We start from the raw sequence: 27,191 nt of genomic DNA, 5'->3' as shown, positions 1-27,191 counted from the left end.
TACCATATGATCCAACAATTCCATTTCTGGGTATATAGCCAAAAGAACTGAAAGCAGGGACTTGAGGACTGGAACAGATTATTTGTACATCTGTGTTCACAGAAGCATTATTTACAACGGCCAAAAGGAGGAAGCAACTCAAGTGTCCATCGATGGATGAATGGAAACAAAATATGGTATAAACTTATACCATATGGTACAAGGGAGCATTACTCAGCCATAAAAAGGAAATTCTGACATATGCTATAACGTAGATGAACCTTGAAGACATTATGCCAAGTGAAATAAGCCAGTCACAAAAAGACATATAATGCATGATTCCACTTACATGAGATTCCTAGAGTAGTCAAACTCATACTGATAGAAAGTAGAATGGTGGCTGCTATGGGTTGCGGGGAGAGGAAAATGGGGAATTATTGCTTAATGGGTACAGCGTTTCAGTTTGGGAAGATGAAAAAAGTTCTGGAGATGGATGGTGGTGATGGTCGCACAACAATGTGAATATACTTAATGTCACTGAACTGTGCAGTTCAAAATGGTTAAAATGGTAAATTTTATGTTACGTATATTTTACCACAATTTAAAAAGTAGGTCTTCCTAAGTTAAACAAAATGTCTACAACTACTAGAAAAAAACACTATAAATTTAATGGTGTAACATTTTCATACCTGAGTTTTCTACAAAAAAATTTCATTTTTTCAGAAAAACTAAAAAAAAATTATGAGTGAAATTAGGTCAATTTATAAAGGTGCTAGAAGATGAAACACTGAGGTGAGACACTAATACCCAATGTGGAGAGAGGTAACAGAGATAGCACAATCAACTATTAAAAGGCAACCTTGGCCAGGTGTGGCAGCTCATGCTTGTAATCCCAGCACTTTGGGAGGCCAACGCAGGAGGACTATTTGAGGCCAGGAGTTTGAGACTGGTCTGGGCAACATAGAGAGACCCTCTCTCTACAAAAAATAAAAAAATTAGCCAGGTACAGTGGCACGCGCCTATAGTCCCAGGTACTTGGGAGGCTGAGGCAAGAGGACCACTTGAACCCAGGAGTTTGATGCTGCAGTGAGCTATGATCGTGCCACTGAACTCCAGCCTGGGCAATAGAGCAAGACTCCATCTCAAAAAGAAAAAAAAAAAAAAAAAAAAAGGCAATCTTTCTCATACATATTAACAGGCCCAGGGATATTACCATTCAGCAGAATATAACTGATGCTCTAACAGTGACCTTTAGTAGCCAAGCAAAGATTAAATTATGACCCATATACCCTGGTTATGCCAGAAGTACTACATTTTACATACATTTCCATCAAAAATCTTTTCAATGAAAAAGTTTTTATGCTTAAAGTCTAAGTGTCAGTTATCTAGAAAATTTCCTTTCATGAAACAGATTATCTCCTGATGTCTGAAAATGAGATATAATAATTTATAATATATCAGAGTATGAGAAAACATTATGGGCAGAAATACTTTCACTTGAAAATTTGAAAACTGGCTGGAATACCTAGAGTTTTTCACAGAAACTCTCGGAAGCTTAGGCACTCCTAAGTGCCATACCTGAATTTAAAGGAAAGAAATACCAGTTCAGCATCCCTAATCTGAAAATCTGAAATCTGAAATGCTCCAATGAGCATTTCCTTTGAGCACTACTTCAACAAGCAAGCCGCCCTACAACAATCCCTCTCTTTCCAAATATTCTCCCTAACTCCTGATACTAGATGGGGAAGCATTTTTCTTAGTTTTTCAACTGTTGTATTCCTCCTCTTCAAGTTTTATATTTCCTGTTATTGCCTCCTAAATATGGATATTTCCTGAGTCATAGGCCTTGGCCTTCTATTCTTGTCTATGAATATTTGTTCCATTGGAAAGATCATATGCAGATACTCTTTCACTTACAATGGGGTTACGTCCATTTAAGCCCATTGTAAATTCAGAATATCATTAAGTTGAAAATGCATTTAGTACACCTACCCTACCAGACATCATAGCTCAGCCTAGCCTATCTTAAACGTGCTCAGAACAATTACATTAGCCTAGAGCTGGGCAAAATCATCTAACACAAAGCCCATTTTATAATAAAATGTTAAATATCTCATGTAATTTATTGACTAGTGTACTGAAAGTGAAAAATAGAATGGTTTTAAGGGTATTTGAAGTATAGTTGTTACTAAATATGTATCATTTTTGCACTGTTGTAAATTAAAAAAAATCTACAGCCTGAGCAAGAGCGAGACCCTGTCCCTACAAAAAAAAGAAAAATTAGCCAGGCATGGCGGTGCAAAAGTAGCTGTAGCCCCAGCTACTTGGGAGGCTGAGGCAGAAGAATCCCTTGAGCCCAGGAATTTGAAGTTGCAGTGAGCTATGATGACACCACTGTACTCTAGCCAGGGTGACAGTGTGAGACCCTGTCTCAAACAAACTTCCCAAATTGAACTGTCTTAATTCAGGGACCTTCTGTACATCAATGATTCCAACTATTGTTTCTTCGTGGATGACTCACATATATGCATATTTAGGCATGGCCTCTCTTTTCTAACTTTTAGTCCTAGATTTCTAACAATGCCTAGAAATTTTCTTTTGAATATTTCACTACCACATCAAAATTTACAAATGTATTTGAGCTCTGAGATCATTTTTGCCTTAAAACCAACTTACCTTATGCATATCCCTTTTCAAAATCACAGAATTGGAACCCTCTTTGATTCCTACCAATCTTTTTCTCCCATTATCCACTTGGTTATTACATATAGTACTATTCAATAAAGACCAAGGTATAACTTTGGTCTTTATACCTCTCACCTTTACTACACAACACCAAGACTGTCGTATCTCACCATCCATACTATCATATACACTTTTGCTAGGTTAATGTTTCTAAAACATGGCTTGGAACATTCATGGTTCCATCATTCATTCCACAAATATTTACTGAATGTTTACTTTATGCAAAGCACAATGTTATACACTCCAAAATGCAGAAATGAATTAGATTAAGGTCTGCTTACAATTTAGTAAGAAAGAAAAACTTGCACTTAAATAATTTTAGTTCAAAGTTAGAAAGTGGTAATAACTGAATACACGAACTTCAGAAAGTATGATGGACATTCAGTAGAAGGAAAATGTATTTCTAGATGAAGATACCACTTTCTAAAGCTTTAAAGAATGGATAGAATTTCAACATCTAGAGATGATGGGAGGGATAGGTATTCCAAGGAAGGCATATAAGCAGTCTATAGAAACGTAAGGGGTAGTTCACACAGAAGTACTTTACAAGGTCTGGTATACCATAGAAAGAGGGAGAATGGAAGGGGAACAGCAGAAAATAAAGTTAGAGTTTGAATCCAAATTAATAAATATGGCCTTTAATCTACAGGCAACAGGGAGCCATTGAATATTTTGGACCACGGCTGTGCTTCACGATGACTAAACCTACAGCAGCTATGTGTACCATGAGGTGGTATCGGAGTGATGCCAGCTAGAGGTAGGGTATCAATGAAAAAGTACTGGATTTCCACTGTTCAGGGGACGATAATGAGAGCTCTGATTAGGTGGAGGCAGTGGGCAAGGAGAGTGGATGGATGCCAGAATTACTGCAGAGGTACACCCGACAGAACTTGGCAACCGGCTGCAACAAGGGAAGTAAAGGCATCAAATTAAGACATCGACATTTCCACGTTGGTTGTATTAACAAAGAGGGGCGCACAGTCAGGGAAACAATTTGGGAGGAAAGAGGCCAAGTTATATTAGGGATATTAAACGCTTATAGACTGGTGGAACGTACGAGAATAAACGGCCAAGACTCTTGGAAGTATCTGGATACTGACGACTGAAGATGGTGCAGAGAGGGGGTGTTTCTGCAAAAACACGTACAGAACGGACTACAGAAATCTCACTACCGGGCTGGAGTGAAAGGTACCATCGCTGAAGTGACCCAGTCCCGCCTGCTCTTCACCGTCCGTTCTCACCTTACATTCTCCACAGACTCCGGAGCCGGCGGCCGGAAGCAGCTTTGACCTCCCTTCTCGATATATTTTCAGAACTTCCGCCCCTATCCGTCACCGGTTCCCAAAGGGGCTTAACAGACGGCGACATCTTTGACTGCCCAGTCACCCCGCGGGCCGCAAGCGCACGGAAGGGATCATCCACTCTGCCCGCTACCTGGCCGCATCTGCTTCACCTCTGCGCGTTGCGCCAGCGTTTGAAAAAAACGCTGCGAGTCAAACGAAAATCTACTGGGTGAGCCCTAGATATCGCGAGACCTGACAGGCAGCCGCTGCTTTTCTCCACCGGAAGCGGAAGTCAGATGATGGTCGGATTCTAGAGGAAGAGGCTCCGTTACCTTGGAGAGCTGCGGTGGTCAGGCGTCCCACTGTGGGGTGAGCACGAGGGTGTTTGTCCTGTGTGTCTTGCAGGCGGGGGTCGGCCCAGGCGGCACAGACACAGCCCTTGGCGGGTGGGTCGCCCGGGACGACGGGGAGAAGGGAGCGGGGCGGGCCGGGCTAAGTGGCCGAAGAAGTGTCTTGGGTTTGCGCGGTGGTCTGTACTCTGCGAGACCGGAGGCCGCTGACCTCTCACGGCCCATACTTTCCTCCACTGTGGAGATTTACGGTGCTTCGGAAGGCAGCCGAGCTGTCAGAGCCTCGGTAAACAAGCCGCGGTGTGCTCGGAGGGCGGACTGAAAAACGCAGTTTTCTGTCAGCGTCTTCGTCTGTTCTCTGGGCTCACGTCCTGGGACAGCAAAACCCTATTCGGGTAGTCATTTCCAGGGTTCGTCTCCTGCAAACACAATGTGATTTTATTTGTGGATAAGTTAGTGGCGTTCGAGTGCAAATCTGAAAGGCTTACCTGTTATTTTTTCTCCTACCTTAACAGAAAAGAACATACGTTGTGAAGTTATTATTCATGCTTGAACTAGCTTGTTGGCTTTGAAGTCCAGGGGACGAGTCTTGTAACATCTAGCTCTTCGCTGTGCGTGCTAGTTCTCTTTCGAATATTAGCTTTGGAAGTCTTTAGAGCACTTTCAATCAAACTCTTTCATTAAGGCCCTCGGGTCGCCCACCCCCAACACACACACACCTTTTGAGGGTTTCCTTAAAGGAAGTCTCGGGTAGTTTTTTTTTTTCTTTCTTTTTTCTCCCACAGATTTAAACCAAACATTAAACAGTTTGTCTGCCTCAAATCCTTGGGGTAAGTAAAGCTTGCATCAGTGAAAATTCTATTTAAATTCCGTTCTCATGAGTAATAATAAAGGTGGTATTTGTTTACTTGTGTGTGGGCGGAGAGTCATGGGAGAAAAAAATGGAGTAGCACATTTTCCTTGCCTTGATTCTAACTACCCATGTGGATCAGATATGGGTCATCTTTCTAGTCATTTCGTGATCCCTATAGAAATCTAGGCATGATTTTAATTAGCTGAATTTATTTTATACTCATTCCTTGGATTTGAGAATTTGACATTAGTTTGCTAATGACACATTGAAAGACCAGTGTTTGATGAAGTAACTCTCTAAGACAGCAGTAGCCTGAAAGGTGGAGCAACTAGATATTGTTTCTTGCATCCAAACTATAACTTTGGTTTAATTTCTTTGGCATTAGGGTGGTATTATAAATGTTACAAATATTTGCATATGTTTTGAGGGGGTTGGAGGAAAGACTAATGAAGAAGCTATCTTCCAAATTCTTTATCAAAAACTTTTTATTAGAAGTTGAATACAGGAAGAAAAATAATTTGAAGATGTCAGGTAAGTGGGAGAGATTTGGTTTTAAAGTTTCAGCATGATGTTAAATAATGCCCCAAATCATAAAACAGGCTTTTGGAGTCCCAAGGCAAAGAGTAGAAAGATGGGGTTTGGGTTAGGAAGGGTAGGAATATGGGAGCTACCTACAGAATACTGCTAGGGCTGACTTCCAGGTCTTGAGTGAAGTTAAAAGAAGCGAACTCTTTCTCCCCTGACTTCTCAAGGATTAGGCTTTCTGCAGTTTAAGCCAAATCTTTTCCTAGAGGTTGAGAGCTCTCTGAGAATGTGGGTGAAGAAATACTCCTTGTTGAGTGAATCCATAATTGGTCTAGAAAACCCAGCTGATACAGATTCTGGTTTTTATAACGATTAGATGATATCTTATCTGTAGTAGTTATTTTTCATTTGTCCCAGGATCTGGAGTAAGAATACTGTGGATACATAATAAAGTAGTTATCCTAAACTTTAATAGCTATGCATTTAAATGCCTTTTTAATTTAGGCTATTAAGTATGAAATGTCCGATTTCCTTAAGTACAAAGTTTGACAGTTGGTATCTCTGACATTTCACTTTGACAGTTCGTGTTTTATTTTTCTTGTGAAGGTATATCCTCATTCTTTCAAATGCATGATTTGGCTTGTGATTATCTTTTTTTTTTTTTTGAGACAGAATCTCACTCTGTTGCCCTGACCCTGGGTAGAGTGCAGTGGCGTCATCATAGCTCACTGCAACCTCCAACTCCAATTCCTGGAGTCAAGTGATCCTCTTGCCTCAGCCTCCCGAGTAGCTAGGACTACAGGCATGTGCTACCACACCTGGTTAATTTTTCTATTTTTTTAGTAGAGATGGGGTCTTGCTCTCGCTCAGGCTGGTCTTGAACTCCTGAGCTTAAGCAATCCTCCCACCCTGCCCTCCCAGAGTACTAGGATTACAGGCATGAGCCACTGAGCCCACCTTGCTCCTGTTTTAAACCAAGTTGCTTTAAAGCTTTATCTATACTCAGTGTAGATTTCTATTTCTTTACCTTCTAGGTACTTTTCAATCAATTGCAGTCTTGCTTCAATCCCTACTACTCTAAAATACATCTCCTAATGGCTAAATCCAATTAATTCTTTTTTTTATCAACATAAGGAAACAACCAATTAATTCTTTTTGGTTCTTTCTATTGCTGTATCATTTGCCACTGTTGATGACTCTTTAATCTCATCTAGTTTGCCTCTTATCTAACGGTATGTTTTCTCCTCTTTTCTTTTATCCTTTTTTCCCCCTTTTTTTTTAAAGACAGGGTCTCCCTCTGTCACCCAGGCGGGAATATAGTGGCACAATCATAGCTCACTGCAGCCTCAAACTCCTGTGCTCAAGTGATCCTCCTGCCTCAGCCTCCTGAGTAGCTAGGGCTACAGGCAGTGCCACTGTGCCTGGCTAATTTTTAAGTTTTTTGTAGAGATGGGGTCTCACTGTTGCCCAAGCTGGTCCTGTACTCCTGGCTTCAAATGATCCTCTTGCCTTGGCCTCTCAAAGCCAGCATGAGCCAACATGCCCAGCCCTTTCTTTATCTTTGACTATTCATCAAATGTTGATGTTTTCCAGCATTCTGTTCCTTGATACTCTTCCCATCCAAGTACTGCCAGGCCCAACCCTGCTTAGCTTCTGAGATAAGATGAGATTGGCCATGTTCAGGGTAGTATGTCTTAGACCTTGATACTGCTCTTATTTCCCATTCTTCTTGAGGAATTCATTCATTCTTACAGGATTAACCACCAGCAAAATTGCCGATGTCTCCCATATTCATCTTCAACCCAGTTCTCAGTCCCAAATAGTTAACTGTGAGCTGACTCTCCATTTGGATGTTTGTACCAAGGTAACTTCAAACTCAGTGTGTATCCTCACCCACCTTTCTTCCTGTAGTTTTGTGGTGCCATAATTCATGCCAGAAGGCTGGGAGTTTATTCCTCCGTCTACTCTCACATCTAGTCAGTGATTAATTCCTCCTGGAATTCTTTTAAAACTATTCTTGCAATCCCTGCCTGAGATTAAGCCTTTAGCATGTTACCTACATTATTGCAATAATCTGTCTTTAGTATAATGTCACTAATATATTCTTAAACTTGTTAGAAAAGGGATCCTTCTAAATAGTAAATTTGGTCTTGAAACTTCCCTGCTGAAACCATATATGATACCCCATTGCCTACCAGAAAAAGTGCAAAACTGTTTGCATTGAATACAAAGTTTTCATGATTTGACCCCTGCTTACCTCTCCAGCCTCATTTCTTGATATCGTCTTCTGCTTCTTCTCTTATATTTATACCATATCTATCTCTTCTACCAGACTGGGAGCTCTTTGGGGGCAGAGTCCATGATATATAGCATCCCAGGTTCCTAGTTAGCACAATGCCTGCAATGCTGTAGTCAAGAAATGTTGAATTAAATGTCTGAAATCTGTCTTAAGTTTGAAAGTACACAAAGACTTCTGTGAATACCCTGCCTAAAGTTGTTTACTTCTTGGTTTTTCATTATCTGGTAAGATAGTGTTATTTTTACATTTTTCTAATAGAAATATCTTAAAAACTGTACAGAATTTCAGAATGACTGACATTTCTGAAGCTGTTTCAAATTTTGAAGAGATGTTTGCCAGTAGATTCACAGAAGATGACAAAGAGTACCAGGAATACCTGAAACGCCCTCCCGAGTCCCCTCCAATTGTCGAGGAATGGAATAGCAGAGCTGGTGGGAACCAAAGAAATAGAGGCAATCGGTATGTGTTACTTTGGAAGAATAAATGCAGATGATTGATGTGGGAAAGGATAGCTTTAATCTGCTAGACTATAAAGCCAGTGAGGGAGCAACCAGTGTTTTCAGTACGGTATACCTAATGCCTATTAACAGTACCTGGCACATGGTAATTGCTTAATAAATACTTGTTTCTAATATTTTGTCAGCACCATATATTCTTTTCATTGCTGTTCAGTTGTGTGTGTATGTGTGTGTTTTAACGTTGTTTTTGAATGTTCTTTCTGTAGACTAATACTTTCTTTGCAAATATACTTTAAAACGTAGAATCTTCTAAAACTTTGTATTTGATTCCATAAAGAAAATACTGTTTTGGTTTTACTTTAGAAAGAAGTTTATAAAATGAAATTACTTCTGTTTAATAATTCAAAATAGTCAAAGGAATAAATTACCGTACTGCTTTTGTACAATTGAATAGATTTCAGTTTAAATTAGAACTGTCCTATTGATTTGGGTTTGGTGTAGTCTGCTTATTTCTCTGTAAAGTGTATCCAGTGTACTACTGGAAGAATGATTTAAATATTAGGAAAGTTTTGAATAACTGGTGTTATAACATTGTGCAGCAAAAAATGTTTTTTTACTCTCACTGTGTATTAGATTGAAAAACCAAATGCACTGGGATAGATTTGTCATGTGTTTTTTTTTTATAAGGGAAGTTTAAAAACCTTTTGTTTTGTTGTAGGTTACAAGATAACAGACAGTTTAGAGGAGGGGATAGCAGACGGGGGTGGCCAAGTGACAATCGATCCAATCAGTGGCATGGACGACCGTGGGGTAACAATTACCCACAACACAGACAAGAACCTTACTATCCCCACCAGTATGGACACTATAGTTACAACCAACGACCTCCTTATGGTTACTACTGATAGAAATGTTGGGAGCTTTTGGTAAAACCATTATCTTTAACATGACAAAAGTTTGTGTGTCTTCTTTTGGTCATAGTGTTACAACTGATTTTAGAGAATGGATTATTGATTTTTTTGAACTTGAGACTTTTAATTTTTAATAGATCTTACTAGAGAGTTATGATGGTTACTGGGCATACCTAAAAATGTTGTGGATTATATTGCTTGACTCTACCTCAGATTCTTCTTTGTTTCATGACTTAATAGTGCTTTGAGTTTGGTGTATTTTTCTTATTTGGCCTGTAAGAGTTCTGTCTTTAATTTACACAGAAATAAAAACTTTAAAATAGACAATGCTTGCTTTTACTTTGTAAGGTAAAGGAGCATCCATATACTCAGATGTGCTCATTTCTAAAATTCTACAGTGGTTAGAACAGTCAGCTCATGGATGCTCAGCTATACTTGTGATGTATATATCATATCAGCAGGTGAAAGGTAAAACAATTGTATTTTTTTTTTTTTTTTTTTGGCTTTTGTTATGTGACCATGGTACTTACTTTTGTTACTTGACTATGGTACTTCTATAGGTATGAGTCAGCTCCACAATTATTTTGGTGTCTTTTTAGAAGGAAATCAAGAATAAAGCTGTAAAATGAGAAAAGAATTATTGTCAGTTTCAGTGTCTTGATCTGGTAGTGGGTGGGATTAGGGTATACATCATTTTATACAAACTCTAAGACTTTGCTAACTTAAACATATTGGGTCAAAATTCATGTTATATAAAAGTTTAACTCTGTAATATTCCAACCTTCCTTTTTAATAATCTGTAAATAATGCTGCATTTTGGCTTTTCTTTTTTGGTATTTAATGTGGGTTGATTTCACGGTGTTATATTCACTTCCAGATGGATACCTTTGCTGCTTCCTCTTCTATAAATACAGTGATGCTGTAACTTCCTTTCAGAGAGAACATTCTATTTCAAATCACTTTAATGATTATTACAATAGTTTTATGCAAACAAATTTTTTAAAAAGGTTTAAACAACGTTACTCCTAAGTTTTGGCAATTAGCCCATTTATTACCATGGTCAGATGAGCTTTTTGGTTTTTTATTACTCTGTCCTTCATATCTGTTGAAAAGGGTTTATCTGGTTTAAGGATAGTATTAAGAGTACAAGTTTTGTCTTAGGTCAAAGGAATTAAAAGGCAACTTCCTAAATCTGCCTTTTGCTGCCTTCCTCTTAGCACCCACACTGGGCCCTTGGAATTGACTTGTCCAGGTACTTCTCCCTGCTCTGGACCCCTCTCCCCGCCAGCCCCCTTCCTGAAGAGCCACCCTTTCAGGTAACTGTTTTATTGGAAAGCATCTAATAAGTCAGGTATTCACACTGAGATGTAAATAAAATTTTAACAATAAGGTAAGGGTTCCTGTATCCTTCTAATTACATCTATTAATGGGCCACAAGCCAGTGCTGTTACATAAAAGATAGAGTTTTTTTAAATTTTTTAAGAATTTCAGTAGATTTAGGAGGTACAAGTGTTTGTTTTTTTTTGTTTTGTTTTGTTTTGTTTTTACACAGATGAATTGCACAGTGATGAAGTCAGGGCTTTTAGTGTACCTGTCACCCGAAAAGTGTACATTGTACCCAATAGGTAATTTTGGATCCCTCACCCCTTCCAACCCTCCAGAGATAGGTTTGATACTACAGATATTTAGCCTAGAGAGTCAACAATGGCCTGACTACACCCTAGGATCATCTCTGAAAGCAGAGGAGTTATTAAAAATTTCTATCAACTGATAAAGCATAGGCACTAGCCAGCTGGGACAGTAGCTGACTATAGCTTTAGGGCAGGACTCTGCTGTGCCAGCTGTTGACACTAGAGAGATGCATGGGTCCAAGGACAGGGTTGGAGAGAGGGATGCTTCTTAGGAAGCTCAGAAGAGAGGTTATTTTCCAACAGTATTTTATTATTTTAACACCTGGTATAGCTAGGTCGCATATGGCCTGGGTATCAGCCCTGCTTGAAGAAATGGGAAGAGTCTTCCTTTCAACATGAGTTATTTCTGCATGCTGCATGAGTAATCTGTGTGGTGGTGGTTTTTGTTTTCTAACAGCAGTCACTGTCAGACTACTCCCTGTATAAAACTAGGGAGAAATAAAACAAAAAGATGTTATTTTATGTCTCATGAATTAGAGAAAACATGAAAAAAACTTAACGATAATTTAAGAGTGAAAACAAAGACTTAAAACAGTTTTGGGTAGAATTAATTGCAAACAGACAGTCTGTTGTCATAGCATACAATGTTGGACAGGAGTCCTGGCTGCCAGTTCTATCCTTACAAGGTATATAACCTTGAGAAAGTCACTTAAACTCTGAACTTACTAGCTCACCTGTAAAAATGGGGACTATAACTCGGCCACCCTCACAGGGTTATAAAAATAAATGACCAAAGAAAGTGCTTGAAAATAGAAACCAGAGTTGTAACCATTTAACCCCCAGTGGCACATAAGTAGGTGCTGCATAAACATTTGTTGAATCAACGGGAGGGAAGTATTTGGTGAATTGTCAAGCATAGTGTTGATATAAAGGATGCAGAGTAACTGATAGAGATGAGGTAGGGCAGGAGACATTGGGAATTAAGGATTTGTGGTTGTTTCCTTATGTGAATTAGCAAAAGGAGAGCAAATTATATCTTCAGAAAATAACAAACACTTCAGATGTGGAAGAAAGTGTGTATAAAAGTTGAGCTAAAATTAGCAGCATTTGCCCCTTGGAAATTGGCACCGACTTTAGGATGTCAGATATTATTGAACACATCAGATTAATGTCCTTTGAGGACAACTTGCTAGGGATTTGAGATGGAGAGTTTATGTTTTATTTTGGAGTGCTAGATTTGGGATTTGAGTGCTGGATTTGGGGTTATCCAGAATGTAATAACCTCGAGTCACTGCTCTGAGACTAGGTTTTGGGTTCTTGAAACCATATAGGAAAAAGACATTCCCTTGGTATTTTATTAATCTAAAGGAGAATGTAAGACTTTATAATAGAATTAAGAGTAACAAAATGTCAGTTTTAAGTTTAAAATACTAAAATGGAAGGCCATGATCTTTTCCCCTGAAGGTTACTGACAGCACTAATTTTGAACTCTAATAAGAACTACACTTTGTTCCTAAATATAATTTTTTTACACCTTAAAAATTTTGTTAGACTTTCTATTCCATTTGATTCATTCAACCCAAACATAGATTTGGCTGTGAATGGGAATCTATGCCCTAGGCCTTTGACTTCTTTTCATTAGCACCATTATCTAGTCAAAGGGAATTTTTTTTTTCATTAGAAAATACAGGAAATAACAAATACTTTCAGCTTGAGGTGGTTTGTATTACTGTTGGATTTCAGTTAGCTAGAAATGTTACTTGTGAAAGCACTTACTTTATAATGTCAGACAAATGGCATATTATATATAAACTATTCACTGAAATACCTATTTGGATTTTTCTTTCAGTAACTTCTATTTTAACCAAAGAAACATTTTTGAAATGCTAAATAGGCTTTGATTTTGTGTGAAAAAATTATATAGGTCAAAGAATCTTTTCTCTGTTTACTTATGAACTTAGAAAGGTATGCTTTTAAAATTCTCAGGTTTTAAATTTAGAATGATTTAAGAACAACCAGAGAAAATACTCTTGACATTGGCGGAAGTTAATATTGTTAATATTTAGATTAATACTTCAGGATTCAGATATATCCAGATATGACATTCTATAGTATCTAAACAAAGATTTCTCCTGGCTCCTGCTATATTAAATTATGGAACCAAATCAGCAAGATTCAAGTAGTAGATAATACCATTGGACCTCACAGTAACCTCGAGAGCAAATATTTCCTCTTTTCTAGAAATCTGGTTGATAACTGCTAGGTCCAGCTTTTGAGGAAAATAAGGATGGGAGTAGAGATCCCTTGGTCTGTGGACATTCTGGGAGAGAATGGCGCTGGGTCTTAATCAGTAGGGCTGTTCTACATCAGCGTATGCCCCGGTGAGGAGGAAGTAACTCTTCAGCTGCTGCAACACGGCTGAGGCCTCTGGTGCCAGAGAAACATTCTACCTCTGAGGATTTCAGTTATCAGTGCTGTCAGACGAGCAGTGGATGATACCCCTCAGATGTAAAGATGTACAGGATGGGATGGGAAGAGCAGGTTAACGAAGAAGAAAAGTCCTCCATCAAAACTGCTGTGTGATTGTCCCGTTGCAGGATTAAGTGAAAACATAAAGTACGCAGCACTGGGCTGGGCACATGATGGGTGCCCAGGCAATGGCAGGTTTGTGCCTGCAGGATTAGAGTGAGGTAGCTCTGGTTGGACTTGGACGTAAGGACAGCTCACAAATCTTTAGCAGTGTCTTCTGGGCAGATGGGCTAATTCAGTTCGTGTTTTCATTCCTGTCCCTAAGAGGCACAGAGGGCCCCATGTATTAATTACCAGTTAGTTTTTCTTTGGGTTTCAGTGACTTCTGAGACAGCCACAGGGGAATGATGTGATGATCTCACAGTTTTTTTCCACTGCCAGTATCTTTAACTCCCCAAAGAATCTCCAGTCTCTTGTCTGAATTAGGTAAATAAAGCTGCTCTAATTGTTTATGGCCAGAGCTTTGTTGTTTCTGTGTATTTTTCTCATTTTAAAATTTCTTTACGTATATTTTGTGTTTATAAAATAAATTATAAAATGAAACAATACAAAAATAAATAATCTGCACTCAACCAGTGATTACAGCCTGTTGTGTATGCTTCTATTTCTTTCTCCATACCATGCAAATATAAGTAAATCTGATGATATACTTTTTTTTTTTTTTTTTTTTTTTTTTGAGACAGAGTCTCGCTTTGTTGCCCGGGCTAGAGTGAGTGCCATGGCGTCAGCCTAGCTCACAGCAACCTCAAACTCCTGGGCTTAAATGATCCTACTGCCTCAGCCTCCCGAGTAGCTGGGACTATAGGCATGCGCCACCATGCCCGGCTAATTTTTCCTATATATATATTTTTTAGTTGGCCAGATAATTTCTTTCTATTTTTAGTAGAGACGGGGTCTCGCTCTTGCTCAGGCTGGTCTCGAACTCCTGAGCTCAAACAATCCACCCGCCTCGGCCTCCCAGAGTGCTAGGATTACCCGGCCCTGATGATATACTTTTTAAAAATTAAAGTGGGGGTTATACATTTTTAATATATATTTTATATATACTCACACAAAACTCTGTTCACTCAATAGAATATAATAATCATCACTACAGGTCAGCTATAGATTAAAAACTAATGATTTCATTTTAATAACAATATTCTATAGTATGGATTTACCATTCATTATATGATTATTCTCCTATAGGTAGACACTTAGGTTGGTTTTTTCTTTTTTTGCTCATACTAACAATACCGCATTTCTTTTATACATTTATCTTTTGGTGCTTTTATGTGTTCTGGGGATAGTGTCAAAAGTGGAATTGTTAGATTAAAAGATCTATAATTTTAATAAAGGCTGACACATTGACACATTTTGTAAAACTAGCACTTCACATTTCCATCACCAACAGGCTATTATGCATATACATTTGACCATTGAACAACATGGGGTTAGGGGCGCCAACCTCTGCACAGTCAAAAATCCATGTAGAACTTTTGACTCCCCCAAAACTAAACTATTAATAGTCTACTGTTGACCAGAAGCCTTACTGATAACATAAACAGTTGACATATTTTGTATGTTGTATGTATTATATACTGTATTCTTACAACAAAGTTAGAGAAAAGAAAATGTTATTAAGAAAATCATAAGGAATAGAAAATATATTTCATTATTCATTAAGTGAAAGTAGATCACCATAAAGGTCTTCACCCTCATTGCCTTATATTGAGTAGGCTGAGGAGGGGCTGGTCTTGCTGTCTCGGGTGACAGAGGTGGAAGAAAATCCGTCTCAGTGGACATGTGTGCAATTCAAACCTGTGTTCCTCAAGGGTGAACTGTATGTGTCTCCCCCTCCTCCCTATGACATCTACTTTTTGTCTGGATGGTCATAGCCTTTTTTTTTTTTTTAATTTTTGAAATAAGAGAACTTTACTAGGTTATGTCTCATTGTTGATTATTCTTTTTCATAGTTTCACCTGGGACACTGTACTGTTTCTGTAAATTCTTTTATTCCTTCAATATTTTCTTGATTATGTCTTTAAAGATTCTGTTGTTACATTTCTTTGGTTCTCTTCTTCAGGATCCCAACTATTTATGTGTTGATTTTCCTTTGTTCACTCTTCTCTGTCTTGCCTTCTAAATTCCATACCCTGTTTTCAGCCTCTTCTCTGTTATGTTGTTTCTAATATGGCTTTTATTTCTATGATGGTTTTTTTAACTTTGAAACAATTTTTATAATATGCTTTTATTTTTAATATTTAAATTCCACTAGCCACAGTTCAGGTGTGCCATAGCCACATGTGGTGTGAGCAGCCTGCCACGTTGGACACTATGGCTGTAGCAGAACAGGAGGACTAAAGATTTGCAGCTCTGTTGGCTTGACTCACTCCCTTATTCTCCATAGTGCCCCCATCCCCCGAGGCATCTCTGAGGAAACCTGAGGCTTTGAAACAATGCGCAAGCCACTGCAATAGTAAAACCACATCATGGATGAGTTTCCTGTAGAAGTAACCAGGGAGTCTGTAATCTGTGGCTGCAAAGATGTCCCAGACTCTATCTAGGGGACTGGATGGACCCTGGGGAAGACAGCTAGGATTATAAAATGCTAAAACCCTTACCAACTGAATTACAAGGATTGTCTGAGGAAAGCCTATGTGGGTAGAAGTAGTTGGTCCTCCTACAGCCTAGAAAAAGGGAGTTCCTGTGCCATCAAGGATCACTGTCTCCAGTGTTGTCCCAGAAGAGGAGCTGTGGGTGGCCGATAAAATATAACAGGTCCACCCCTGCAGCAGAACTGGGACTCCAGATGGTCATAGCTCTCTAACCTTGGCCCCCAATTTCCCTTGCTCTCATACCAAGCTTCCAAGCAGCCAGAAAATGACTCTCTTAAAGAAATTTCCCAAAGGGACAGAATGTGCCCACTATAGAATCCCACTGTATAATCTATTTGGCAGGTGTGTTCACTCAAGTTAGTAAGTTGGCACCTTGATTAGAAATTATCTCCTTGCCAATTGCCCAGCCCAATTTCATTTTCAAAATTGCTGGCTACATGGGATATCTGAAAGCTGCAGAGTTACGGGAGGTACCCAGGACTGTGCTGACTCCATCATGGCCACGATCTGGGACTCTCAGTGCCCAGCCAGCTGGCCCCCAATTAACAACACTCTGGCCTGAGCTAAACCCCTTAAGATGTGAGGAGACTAAGCCTAAGGAGCGTCTCCGAGAAGACAAGAAGGATCCCAGTGTGTGACATTGGTAGTCAGGCATTGCAGAACAGATTTGCTAATAGTGCTGTTCGCTTCAAAAGGACTTAATTCCCTACTTCAAATTATTTGTGGCTTTCTGCTGTTGCATTATGGTGCCACCTCTTGGATGTAAATTGAAAACCTAGCTTCTTGAGTTTTTGGTCTCTACTCACATGCATTAAAACAATTGAACTTGGGGCCATTATGGGTTCTAAAATTTATATTCTGCATTACAGTTAAGGAACTACTTAACCAAATCCCTGGAAGCTGTAAGAGGAGAATGCTCATAGCCCACAGCCCAGAACACTGCCTTCTAAAGTTTGAGTGTTTAGCTGTTTGGAACACACACTGCAAAGGTGCCACCTCCATCCTCTGGTTCTTTCTCTCCACCCCCTAATTCAGCAGTCCCCAACCTTTTTGGCACCAGGGACCAACGTCATGGAAGACAATTTTTCCATGGACAGGGCTGGAGGATGGGTTCAGGATTCAAGCACATTACATTTATTGTGCAGTCAAACCTCTCTGCTAATGATAATCTTTATTTGTAGCCGTTCCCCAGCGCTAGCATCACCGCCTCAAGCTCCACCTCAAATCATCAGGCATTAGATTCTCATACGGAGCTGCAACCTAGATCCCTCCAGAGCGCAGTTCACAGGAGGGTTCGTGCTCCTATGAGAATCCAATGCCCCCTGCTGATCTGACAGGAGGCGGAGCTTATGCAGTGATACGAACAACGGGGAATGGATGAAGCTTTGATTACCAGCCACTCACCTCCTGCTGTGTGGCCTGGTTCCTAACGGGCCACTGGCCAGTACCAGTCCACTGCTCAGGGGGTTGGGGACCACAGCCCTAATTGAGAGAGGAGTGTCGAATGGCTCAGAGAAATCAGGAGTCCAAAATCTCTGCTTCTGCCTCCAGCGCAGAATGAGCTTGGTTTTTCTTTCCCAGGTTCTAAGTATGAAGCACCTAGCAGTGTTGGCAAATAGTAGGCACCCAAGTTACTAGATAACAAATCATTTTTGCACGGGTAATGATAATTTATCAAGGTGGATGACAGATGACAGATGCAGTGCTGGAATATCACCACACTAAGTCAGCATACTTGGATAAACATCTCAATCCTCAGGACAGCACAGGGCAAGACAGGCAGTTTTATTTACGGACTGCCTAGCCAGGATTCACTTAAAATTAATGGGAGTGGACAAAGCTCGAATTGTGTTATTAGACAAATGTTATGGAGGCTGGAGATTTTGTATCCTTGGCGCCAGGTCACTGGGTCTACTTTGGTATTCATTGGGGAAGAAAAGGCCAGAGCTGAAAAAAAGGGGCATGAATTGAACTACAGCAGGTCAAGATGCCCAAGCCTTAGCTGTGACCTGTCACCAGTGGGGAATGGCCCTGTGTGGGACCAGTTAGACTGCTGGAGACTACCTCATCTGCAGGGGTGGAAGGGAATCATGCTTAGGGATACAGCCCCTGGGCCAATTTCTACCGCCAGCAATAGTTTTTAATGACAAAGTTTCACTTTGTTACAAGATACTGTTGTTTCTCAAAAAAAAAAAAAAAAAAAAAAAACCAAACAAACAAAAAAACCCAATTAGGCAAAAAGGTTTCCATGTTAAAATAGGGCCATTTAAAATGAAGTAAATAGAATGGTGTAGTGGAGATTGTTGGTTTCTACCCAGCATCATTCCTCTCTCCATAACTTTTCCCAGTTTTATTCAGATATCCAACTCTCTCTACTCAAACTTTGCTTCTGACTGTGCTGACCCTATCTCCAGCTCTGGGATGGGCCTTAATTGGCCTAAAACAAAGTAATTCTCTTTTCTATAGTTACCGGTTTCCAGAACTTGTGTTACAGAATGACATCTCCTGACCACAGAGGCTGGTTTAGAAATGTCAGGTGACCTAATTTGGGTCGAGCTATGAGAGGAGGCTGATTGAGAGCTTTTGGAAAAGAAATACCAGAGCTCTTCTGCGTGGACTTTTTTCCTACTGGAGGTGACGACGTGTGAATGTGAAACCTGGAGCTGTGGTGGCCTCTGGCGTCCACGAAGGAAGTGGGCCTGAGGACGAAGCTGGCACTGCCAGAGTCAGGGGAAGGAGAGAAAGTGGGTCCTTTACGACGTCACTGAGCTGCTGAATCAAACTCACTGCTAAGTACACACTGCTGCTGGGTTTCCCAGCTTTATGAGCTAATACATCCCATTCTGTTTAAGCCAGCTGGAGCTGTTTCTATCACTTGTCAAAGGCGGCACCCTAACAATGATTCACGTAGAAACCACAAGTAAAATGCTTTTACAGAACACACTGAAAGTGTTGAAAAAAGTGGGAAAGGTTCTGAAGCCAAGGTCATGTGACACAGCAGCGTGGCACAGGTGCCTGGAAGACAGCGCAGCTGAGCTTAAGCCCAGCTCTGCTGCTAACGTGCACTGTGACCTGGGAGAAGCCACCTAACTTTTCTTGCCCTTGGTTCCTATCAAAATAAGCGTTGTTTCTAGATGAGTGGTTTCTAGCTTTTTCCATCAAGAATTTTTATTATTGGTCTTTCCTGTGGATTTTGTGTTTTTAATGATTTTTGTCCATCAATACATTTTTCTCACATAGTTATTAGACAAAGCACACTGCAAGTCAGCTCTTCTGCTCCGCAAAGGTAATTATTTATCTGACTAAATTACTGTGACATGCACTGAATATGTAAAAATGTATTTATTATCAGCTTTTGAAACCTTAATATGAATGTGATTTCTGATAGGCTTTTACAAATACTGCAAATAGCTTCCAGGTCCCCCTCCTTCTTTTAAGGACCTTTGGAGATTCATAAGAACTACTGACTTGACGATTGCAAGTTATCGTGGAGGAAGAGGAAAATTCAGTGATGTCTCAAAAGTTGTAATTCATATTAAATTACAAGTCTTGATTATTCTTACTTTTTCACAAGATGTTCATATAGTCTTTAAAAGATGTGAAAAACATTTTGCATTTATTTTTTTTTATTTTTTATTTTTTTGAGACAGAGTCTCACTCTGTTGCCCGGGCTAGAGTGAGTGCCGTGGCGTCAGCTTAGCTCACAGCAACCTCAAACTCCTGGGCTCAAGCAATCCTCCTGCCTCAGCCTCCCGAGTAGCTGGGACTACAGGCATGCGCCACCATGCCCGGCTAATTTTTTCTAAATATATATTTAGCTGTCTGTATAATTTCTTTCTATTTTTAGTAGAGATGGGGTCTCGCTCTTGCTCAGGCTGGTCTCGAACTCCTGAGCTCAAACAATCCGCCCACCTCGGCCTCCCAGAGTGCTAGGATTACAGGCGTGAGCCACCGCGCCCGGCCACATTTTGCATTTAGATAAACATCTTAAAATATAAGGTAAGACTATGAAGCAGTGTGACAGGTTTTACTCTGTCATTTGTAAACTGGATTAGAAGGCAATCTCCAGAATTCCAGAACTGTTGTGGAGATATTATCAATTGAATTTACAATCAGGATAAACTGCATTCGACCAGGAGTCAAGGGATCTGGGTTCCAGTTGCCATCCTGCACGGTATGACCTTGAATAAGTGTCTCCACTTCTGGATGTCAGAAGCCCCATCACAGAATGAAAGGTGTTCAGTCAGGTCATCTTGAATACCCTTTCCAGCTCTGTTATTTTGTAATGCCATGAAATCAGAATAACATGCTCCAGGTTGTTTGGGGTCAGGGATTTTAGAACCTATATAATAATGTACAGTACTTTAAAAGTTTCTAATTTTTTTAATCTTATTTAAATATACACATATTTCCTCATGTTCTTCTGTGTATTCAAATATATTTTCCTATTTAACAGACTCTTTGTCATTAGCAACAAAAAAGCTTCCCACTGATGCATTTTTCGTTTCTTGCTCTTATTTCTTTTGGGCTTCCTTTTTTAACTTCTCCAAGATCTCTTCTGGAGTTGTGGAGGCCAAAAGTTTCACCACCTTTTCACGAGATTTACCACCCTGGACCAAAAGGAAAAAACCATGCTGACATTCCAATGCTATTAGAGACAGCAGACCTCGGTTGTGCAATGGGCTTTCCTGATGGCTTGGGTACTGCTTTCTCCCGGCCACTTCCGGTCTAACCAAAGACTCTCTCTTAGATTCTACCTTCCTACAGAGTTTTACAACTCTCCAGGGTTTTCACCTTCATACATTAATTTCTTTAACAATAAAAGCTAGGCATTAAAATTTCAAAATGAATATGGAATCTTTGTAATATTCTAGGTTCAAGTAAATTTTTAAATTAAAAATGAAAAACACTGTTAAAATACAAAAATAAATATTGCAATTTTATATAAACTTTGTATAAAATAATTCTAAACATAAACAAATTGCTATTCTCTACATCGTTAAACATTTCTGAAAATTCCAAACAAAAAGGAATCATATATCCATATGCTATAATTTCAGAACCACATAAAACAACTTTTAAAAGCGTTTTTTTTCAAACATATCATTTAAAGAAGATAAAATCTGAGCAGGGATTTATCTAGATGGGTCGAATCTGCACAGGTGGGGAGTACCTTTTAGGCAAACATTAGAGCATGAGCACTAGCCAAAAATCAGAAATGACAGGTGGGACATTCAGGCGGATTTTTACTTGAGGTGTATGGATCAATGACTTTGAATGCCAGCTGGAACTCGGACAGGAACTATATAAGGCAGCACTGTAAAACAAGTAGTGCTTTAAGAAATATAAACCTGGATGGGCCCTACTCCTGCAGATTCTATTTCAGTAAGGCTAGGGTGATGCCCAGGTGATTTGGAAATCATTCCCAAGTTATCTACCCCTAGCACAAAACCATGCATATTAATGACTTCATATGAACCTCTGTCTCCCTAATGAGCTTCTCCTAGTGAGCAAGGCAGTGTGGGGATCAGCGATCCTTGCTGGACTCACTAACGGAGATAACAAACACCAGGAACCACTTCAGATTTTTTAGTGTGGTGACAACTTCAGGGAAGAGGTAAGCAAGATTAATCTATTGGCAAGTTCAGGAATAAATTTAGGAGAAAATGCTGGAAATGATGGCAGCTGAGAAATGTAAGAACAGAGTGTGAACAGTCTGAATAAGGACTGGGGCAGTAGGAATGAAGGAGACTACATAGGAAGAATTCACAGGTTTTTGTGGTTAAATGAATATGAGAGTTAAAACAACCAGTTTTCCAATTATTTGAAAAAGAAAAAAAAAATCAGTATTTTGAGTCATGATTGCCGCATAATAATCAAAATGTTTAAAAAGAGAGACAGACAGAGACCTACCTTATCCAAAACCACATCACTCTTCCTGAGTTCTAAGACCTTGGAAAGATACCGACAGAGCTCAGCATTAGCCTCTCCCTCCGACGGAGGTGCTGCAATAGCTACACTTACGGCTTCTGCTGTCAAATCTGGAACGAAAACAGTGTGGACTTTATCCTTGTACATTCGTTTTCTTTGTGAAGTGCAGATATTTTGTAAAAGAGTTTGCATTTGCCTGGCACAGAATAGACTTTCAATTAATAACTATTGAATGAAGAAACGAATGATTAAACTAATCACAATTAAGGGAATACAAACATCATAAATATGCCTCTACCATTACAGAAAATAAATCCAGAGAAGAAAATTGATATTTACCCAAACCTGCTGACCAACATGGGCCTACAGGATCCTAGGGAGTATCCTGGATTTAGGCAACTAGGAATTGCACTTGGTCTGATGTAACAAGACCAAGTGCAACAAGATGTACCCAAGCTCACATGGCTACAAAGTGATGATGATTCAAAAATAAATTTCAACTCATGATTTAAAATCCAGGCACAAAGAACAGTGGTCCTGACTTCCCCATCAATACAGCCTTTATAAAGAGTAACCTGCCAGTAATTCTCCACTGTTATTTCTGAGAGAGAGAAGTATTTACTCAAAGCAGTTTGCAAACAAGCCTGAGCTGATCCCACAGCTCAAGGGGTTACTCAGGCATCTCCTCCACACACTTACACCCTGTCTGTGTAAACAACATGGCCACAGAATCCACAAGAATGAGGTGGTTAAAAAACCCACCTCCCAGCATGTTGTTGCTTCTAAAATGCATAGTTTTTCACATTTTAACATCTTTGAAATCAAGATGTATCTTACAACAGATGGAATCCATATTCCGTTGATATGGCTATTTTTCTCACTTGTACATAAAATACTTGTGTACCTTATAGTTGATGCCATCTTAGATTTAATGAAACATTCCAACAGTAGACAGTGTCCACAGCCACTCTTAGAAAATGCTGGCCAAGGAGGTCTGGCCAACAGAGACAAGCTGACATGGCTATTAGCACAAACCAGGCCTAGCACAGCAATTCTGGGGTCTTGTTTTCAAAATATAATTTGGAATACAGAGCTTTAGAGGTGAAAAAGACCTTCAAAATAATTCAGATCAATGGTTTTCAAACTTTTTTCTCCTTCAGCCTCCCTCCTTTTTTCCAATTTTCTCTGGAATCCCAACATTTAAAACAAATGTAAACACAGCTACTCAGGAGCCCTGTCTGCCTGGCCTTTCCCTTGCCCAAAGCAGAGTGTCCTGGGCACCTCCAGGGCTCCAGGAATAGCCTGAAACGCCCTTAGTCCAACTATCTCATCTGACGGATGAAAAAACTGGGCCTCTACATAATGTTTTATATTGTTTTGATTTAAAACAAGTTCACACAGGAATTGATCAGGGTCTCAGATCTCAGGTTTTCTCCCTGCTCTTTAGGCCAGTGATCATTAAACTGGACCAAAATGTCTCCTCTTTCTCTAGTCAATGTCTCCAGTTTTAGAAGAGGACAAACTAAGAATAATCTAGGCTACACATATGTCTCCGTATGTATCCTTTCTAAAATACCATATTTTTTTTTTTTTTTTTTTTTTTGAGACAGAGTCTCACTCTGTTGCCCGGGCTAGAGTGAGTGCCGTGGCGTCAGCCTAGCTCACAGCAACCTCAAACTCCTGGGCTCAAGTGATCCTCCTGTCTTAGCCTCCCGAGTAGCTGGGACTACAGGCATGCACCACCATGCCCGGCTAATTTTTTCTATATATATTTTTAGCTGTCCATATAATTTCTTTCTATTTTTAGTAGAGATGGGGTCTCGCTCTTGCTCAGGCTGGTCTCGAACTCCTGAGCTCAAACAATCCGCCCACCTCGGCCTCCCAGAGAGCTAGGATTACAGGCGTGAGCCACCGCGCCCGGCCTAAAATACCATATTTTTAAAAGGAAAATTTACAATAGTTTTCATCTAACTTGGCATGATTTAAATATCATATATTCACTTTCAAACACCTTTATATTAGAATCTAGAGTTTTAAAATGGAGAAACCGTTAACTGAAGATATGAAAAATATACTCCACTGTCACAGGACAAGCTTTCAGCTAACCAAGGCAAGGGAGGCTGGAGGGGACACCTGATTCACACATGAATCCCATCTGTATCCTCATATACCTGTTACGGCATTTTGTTTGGAGCCAGGTTTGGCGTGGATGGCTATGATGACACAACCTTTCGGATCAACAGCCACAGGAGCTAAGGGAGGAAGTGGTCTCTCTGGTTCCTTGCTCTGGCTTTTACCCTAAAATGACAACAATCACAACTTTACAGGTTTCCAAATATTTTCCCACACATTTAATCCAATCTTTCCACTACTCTCTTTCACCTCTGACCAAGACAAACTAGGCTAATCAGCCATGTCCAGGGACTTCAGGCCACCTAGAATACTTTTCCCATGGCCTCCAAGGCTCAAATCAATTCTTCCATATAGCCTTTCCATCAACCCCACAAAGCGTTTTTTCCTCCCTTGGAAGAAGACCTGACTGGCTTCCATATCTTAATGCTGGTTCCCACCATCTCCAATTCCTCAGAGACACGGATCATCTATCATTCATTTTCGTATCCCATCCAGCAGGAGCTAGAAAAAGTCTGTGAAGTACTAAGGCTGGAAGTGTATATGTGCAGGTGTTTGGGGGGAGGGGGGAGGAAGTAACAACAGTGACTGATACTTAGTTTGTGACATAGGCTGTGCTAGGAACTTTCATTCATTCAACAAATATGAACTAAGCAGCGAGGACTGCAGCGAGGAAGAACGAACAAGTGTAACTACAACAACACCGTGCTGAGTGCACCCATGAGATACGCACAGGACGTTACACCGGGGAGGCTTCCAGGAGGAGGCAGTGCTTGAGCTTAGTCTGAGAAACCGGCAGAAATTAGCCATGCAAAGACGGTGGGAGGAAGCGGGAGTGGTGAATGCTTGACGGAAGGGACAGGAGCAGCCAAGGTAAGGAGGCGGAACGCAGAATAGGGCTGCGCAGGGAAGCGCAGGCGTGGCGGTGCCGCTGGAAGTAAGTGCCAGCCCGGGAGAGCCCCTGTGCGGCCGCGGCCAGTGCTCGGACGGCCCCGGGCGGGTGGCGGCGCAGCCTGGAGGCGGGTGCGGGCGGCAGGAGCCCCAGGTCGGAGGTCAGAGGCGCTGTCGTGAGCCCCGGAACTGAGACTACACGCTGCTGGCGGGGCCTTCCCCTCACCCCGCGGATCCCACTTCTCTCCCGCGCGCCTCAGTGATTAACCCTGCGGCCCACCCTCGCCCACGCAACTTGCCACTGGCCTTGTTCGTCGCACCAGCCTTCTTAGGCATCTCGGCGCCAGAAGGGAGCTGAGCGGAGGCCCGAGCGCCTGGCGCTGCCCCGACCTGCCTCAGCCCGCAGCCGAGCCGCAGCATCCCGGCCCGGGAGGCGCGGGGCAGGGCGGCCCGGCGCCGGAAGGGCCCCGTGCGCCTGCGCGTGCAGCGAGCGGGAGCGGCCCTGGTGCCCTGCGCCTCCGCTTCGGCCCGAGGGCGACACCTGGCGGCCGGCGGGAGCGAGTCTCGTTCCTCCAGAACCTGCGCGGGCCCCTCTTGACTGGAAAGGGCCTCAGCTGGTGGGAAAGTGTGTCCCCTCTGGTCTTCTCTTGCGTCACTGGGAGAAAGAGAAAGGTATTGGCGCTTCTCAGGATTGGAGTGAGCGGCAACGTGTACACAGGACCGTCACGCTCCTGCAGCCAACCAGCAGGTGCAGAGCCCCGGGCTGCTTCCTGCGGCCCACAGGGTGACAGCCTCGAGCCGGCTTTGCCCTTCGGTACGTTCCAGGTAGCGATGGCGTATCTACCGCGTGCCAGGCGCACAGGATCCCACAATGGAGAGGAAATATACTCTGACACGTGATATGGCAAGACATGAAACTGGAGAAGTCTGCAGAGGCGAGATCACCGAGTCACTGAAGGGTATGAAGCTAGGGATTGGCAGTCCAATTTGTTGTATTCCAGAAACACCACCAGCTGCACTGTGGCCAACAGGGAAAGCCAGAGGTAGGGAGATCTGCCACCTCAATGGGCGATGGTGGCCTGAACTAGAGGAGCTGCCGCACGGGTGAAGAGCTGATCATTTCAAGGGTGTTCAGGAACCGAGACGATCAGATCTTGGGGAATGACTGCATTCGGGAATGAGAGCAGAGAGTCAAGGAAATGCCCAGGTCTGGGGCCCAGGGAACAGGTTTGGGAGTCTGAGGGGTTCAGTTTTGGGCACAATAGTTTGAGATGCCTGCAGGACATCCAAGTACCAATGTTAAGGGGGTAACTGAAGCTTGAGAGATTCTGGAGTCCTCTGGAAGCAGGTAGCAACTGAAGCCGTGGAAATGGGTGAGAGCAAGGTGCAGAGGGCGTGCAGAGCATGAGCACCCAGGACAGGACGGTCAGGGCAGGTAGAGAAGTCACCAAAGGACATTGTCTAGAGGTAGCAATACAGTGTAACGGCAGCTACAGGAGGGTACTTCAGGAGGGAGTAGCCAACAGTGAATGCCACAGACAGAACATGTAAAACAAGGACTGAGAAGTGTCCCCAGGATTTAGAAATAAGAGTGTGTTGATGACCCAGGCAGGAGTGGTTTCAGTGGAGAGGAGGAAATGGACATAATGAGCATAGAGAACTCAGTGACTTCACTGGGGAGTGCCTGGTATCTGAACGGGTACATGACATTCACACACCTTTATTTTTGAAGCTGGGTAAGAGTTAACTATATTTGAAGGTTGACAGGAATGAGCCAGGAGAGGAGCAGTTACAGCAGAGGGAGGTTCCTGAGGTGGGGCTGTCTGAACACGTGTGCAGAGACAGATCTGACTACAGGAGGCCTTAGACACTCCTTCCTTCGTAAGAAAAGAGAAAGCTTGGGAGCACCTGTAGATGCATTTACGGGTTTGGTGATAGGAGCTAAGGCTGGGGAGGTGCTGACGGTGTGAGCAAAGGGGAACACGTTTCCACAGGGACTCTGGAGAATGGCAAAGAGCTGACAATTGAAACTCAGCAGCACTGACAGTTAAGGGAGACCATGAAATCACCATAGTCCCG

The 27,191-nt window shown here is 41.4% G+C and overlaps 1 protein-coding gene and 1 long non-coding RNA gene across 3 annotated transcripts; one reads left to right on the top strand and one right to left on the bottom strand.

The window, feature by feature from the left end:
* The first annotated feature begins 3,659 nt into the window (after positions 1–3,659).
* Positions 3,660–7,984, top strand: LOC138381917 (uncharacterized). The gene is made up of 3 exons (XR_011233194.1): positions 3,660–4,376; positions 5,143–5,187; positions 7,490–7,984. It is a non-coding gene; the product is annotated as an uncharacterized lncRNA (long non-coding RNA).
* A 296-nt stretch (positions 7,985–8,280) lies between these two features.
* C3H15orf40 (chromosome 3 C15orf40 homolog) lies at positions 8,281–25,552 on the bottom strand. Of its 2 annotated transcripts, none has more exons than XM_069466556.1 (4): positions 25,419–25,552; positions 24,263–24,389; positions 22,074–22,201; positions 8,281–8,462 (listed from the first exon to the last, which is right to left on the bottom strand). In XM_069466556.1, the coding sequence occupies exons 1-4, from the start codon at positions 25,530–25,532 to the stop codon at positions 8,379–8,381; spliced, it is 453 nt and encodes a 150-aa protein (XP_069322657.1). In that variant the 5' UTR covers positions 25,533–25,552; the 3' UTR covers positions 8,281–8,378. The 2 variants fall into 2 exon arrangements, with proteins under 2 accessions (XP_069322657.1, XP_069322659.1); XM_069466558.1 differs by lacking the exon at positions 8,281–8,462 and adding an exon at positions 20,144–20,362.
* Between the last annotated feature and the right edge of the window lie 1,639 nt (positions 25,553–27,191).

The sequence above is a fragment of the Eulemur rufifrons genome, chromosome 3 (assembly GCF_041146395.1).
Source record: "Eulemur rufifrons isolate Redbay chromosome 3, OSU_ERuf_1, whole genome shotgun sequence".
NCBI lineage: Eukaryota > Metazoa > Chordata > Mammalia > Primates > Lemuridae > Eulemur > Eulemur rufifrons.
Note: the sequence above shows the minus strand (reverse complement) of the source record. Positions and strands in the feature narration are given on the sequence as shown.

Coding starts and splice junctions, on each gene's coding strand:
- C3H15orf40 (XM_069466556.1), bottom strand. CDS start 25,532: ATGCTGCGGCTCGGCTGCGGGCTGAGGCAGGTCGGGGCAGCGCCAGGC. Junction 24,390..25,418: donor AGGCTGGTGCGACGAACAAG/GCCAGTGGCAAG, acceptor TTGTCATTTTAG/GGTAAAAGCCAGAGCAAGGA. Junction 8,463..22,073: donor GTGATGTGGTTTTGGATAAG/GTAGGTCTCTGT, acceptor GGTTCCCACCAG/CTCTGCTATTCCATTCCTCG.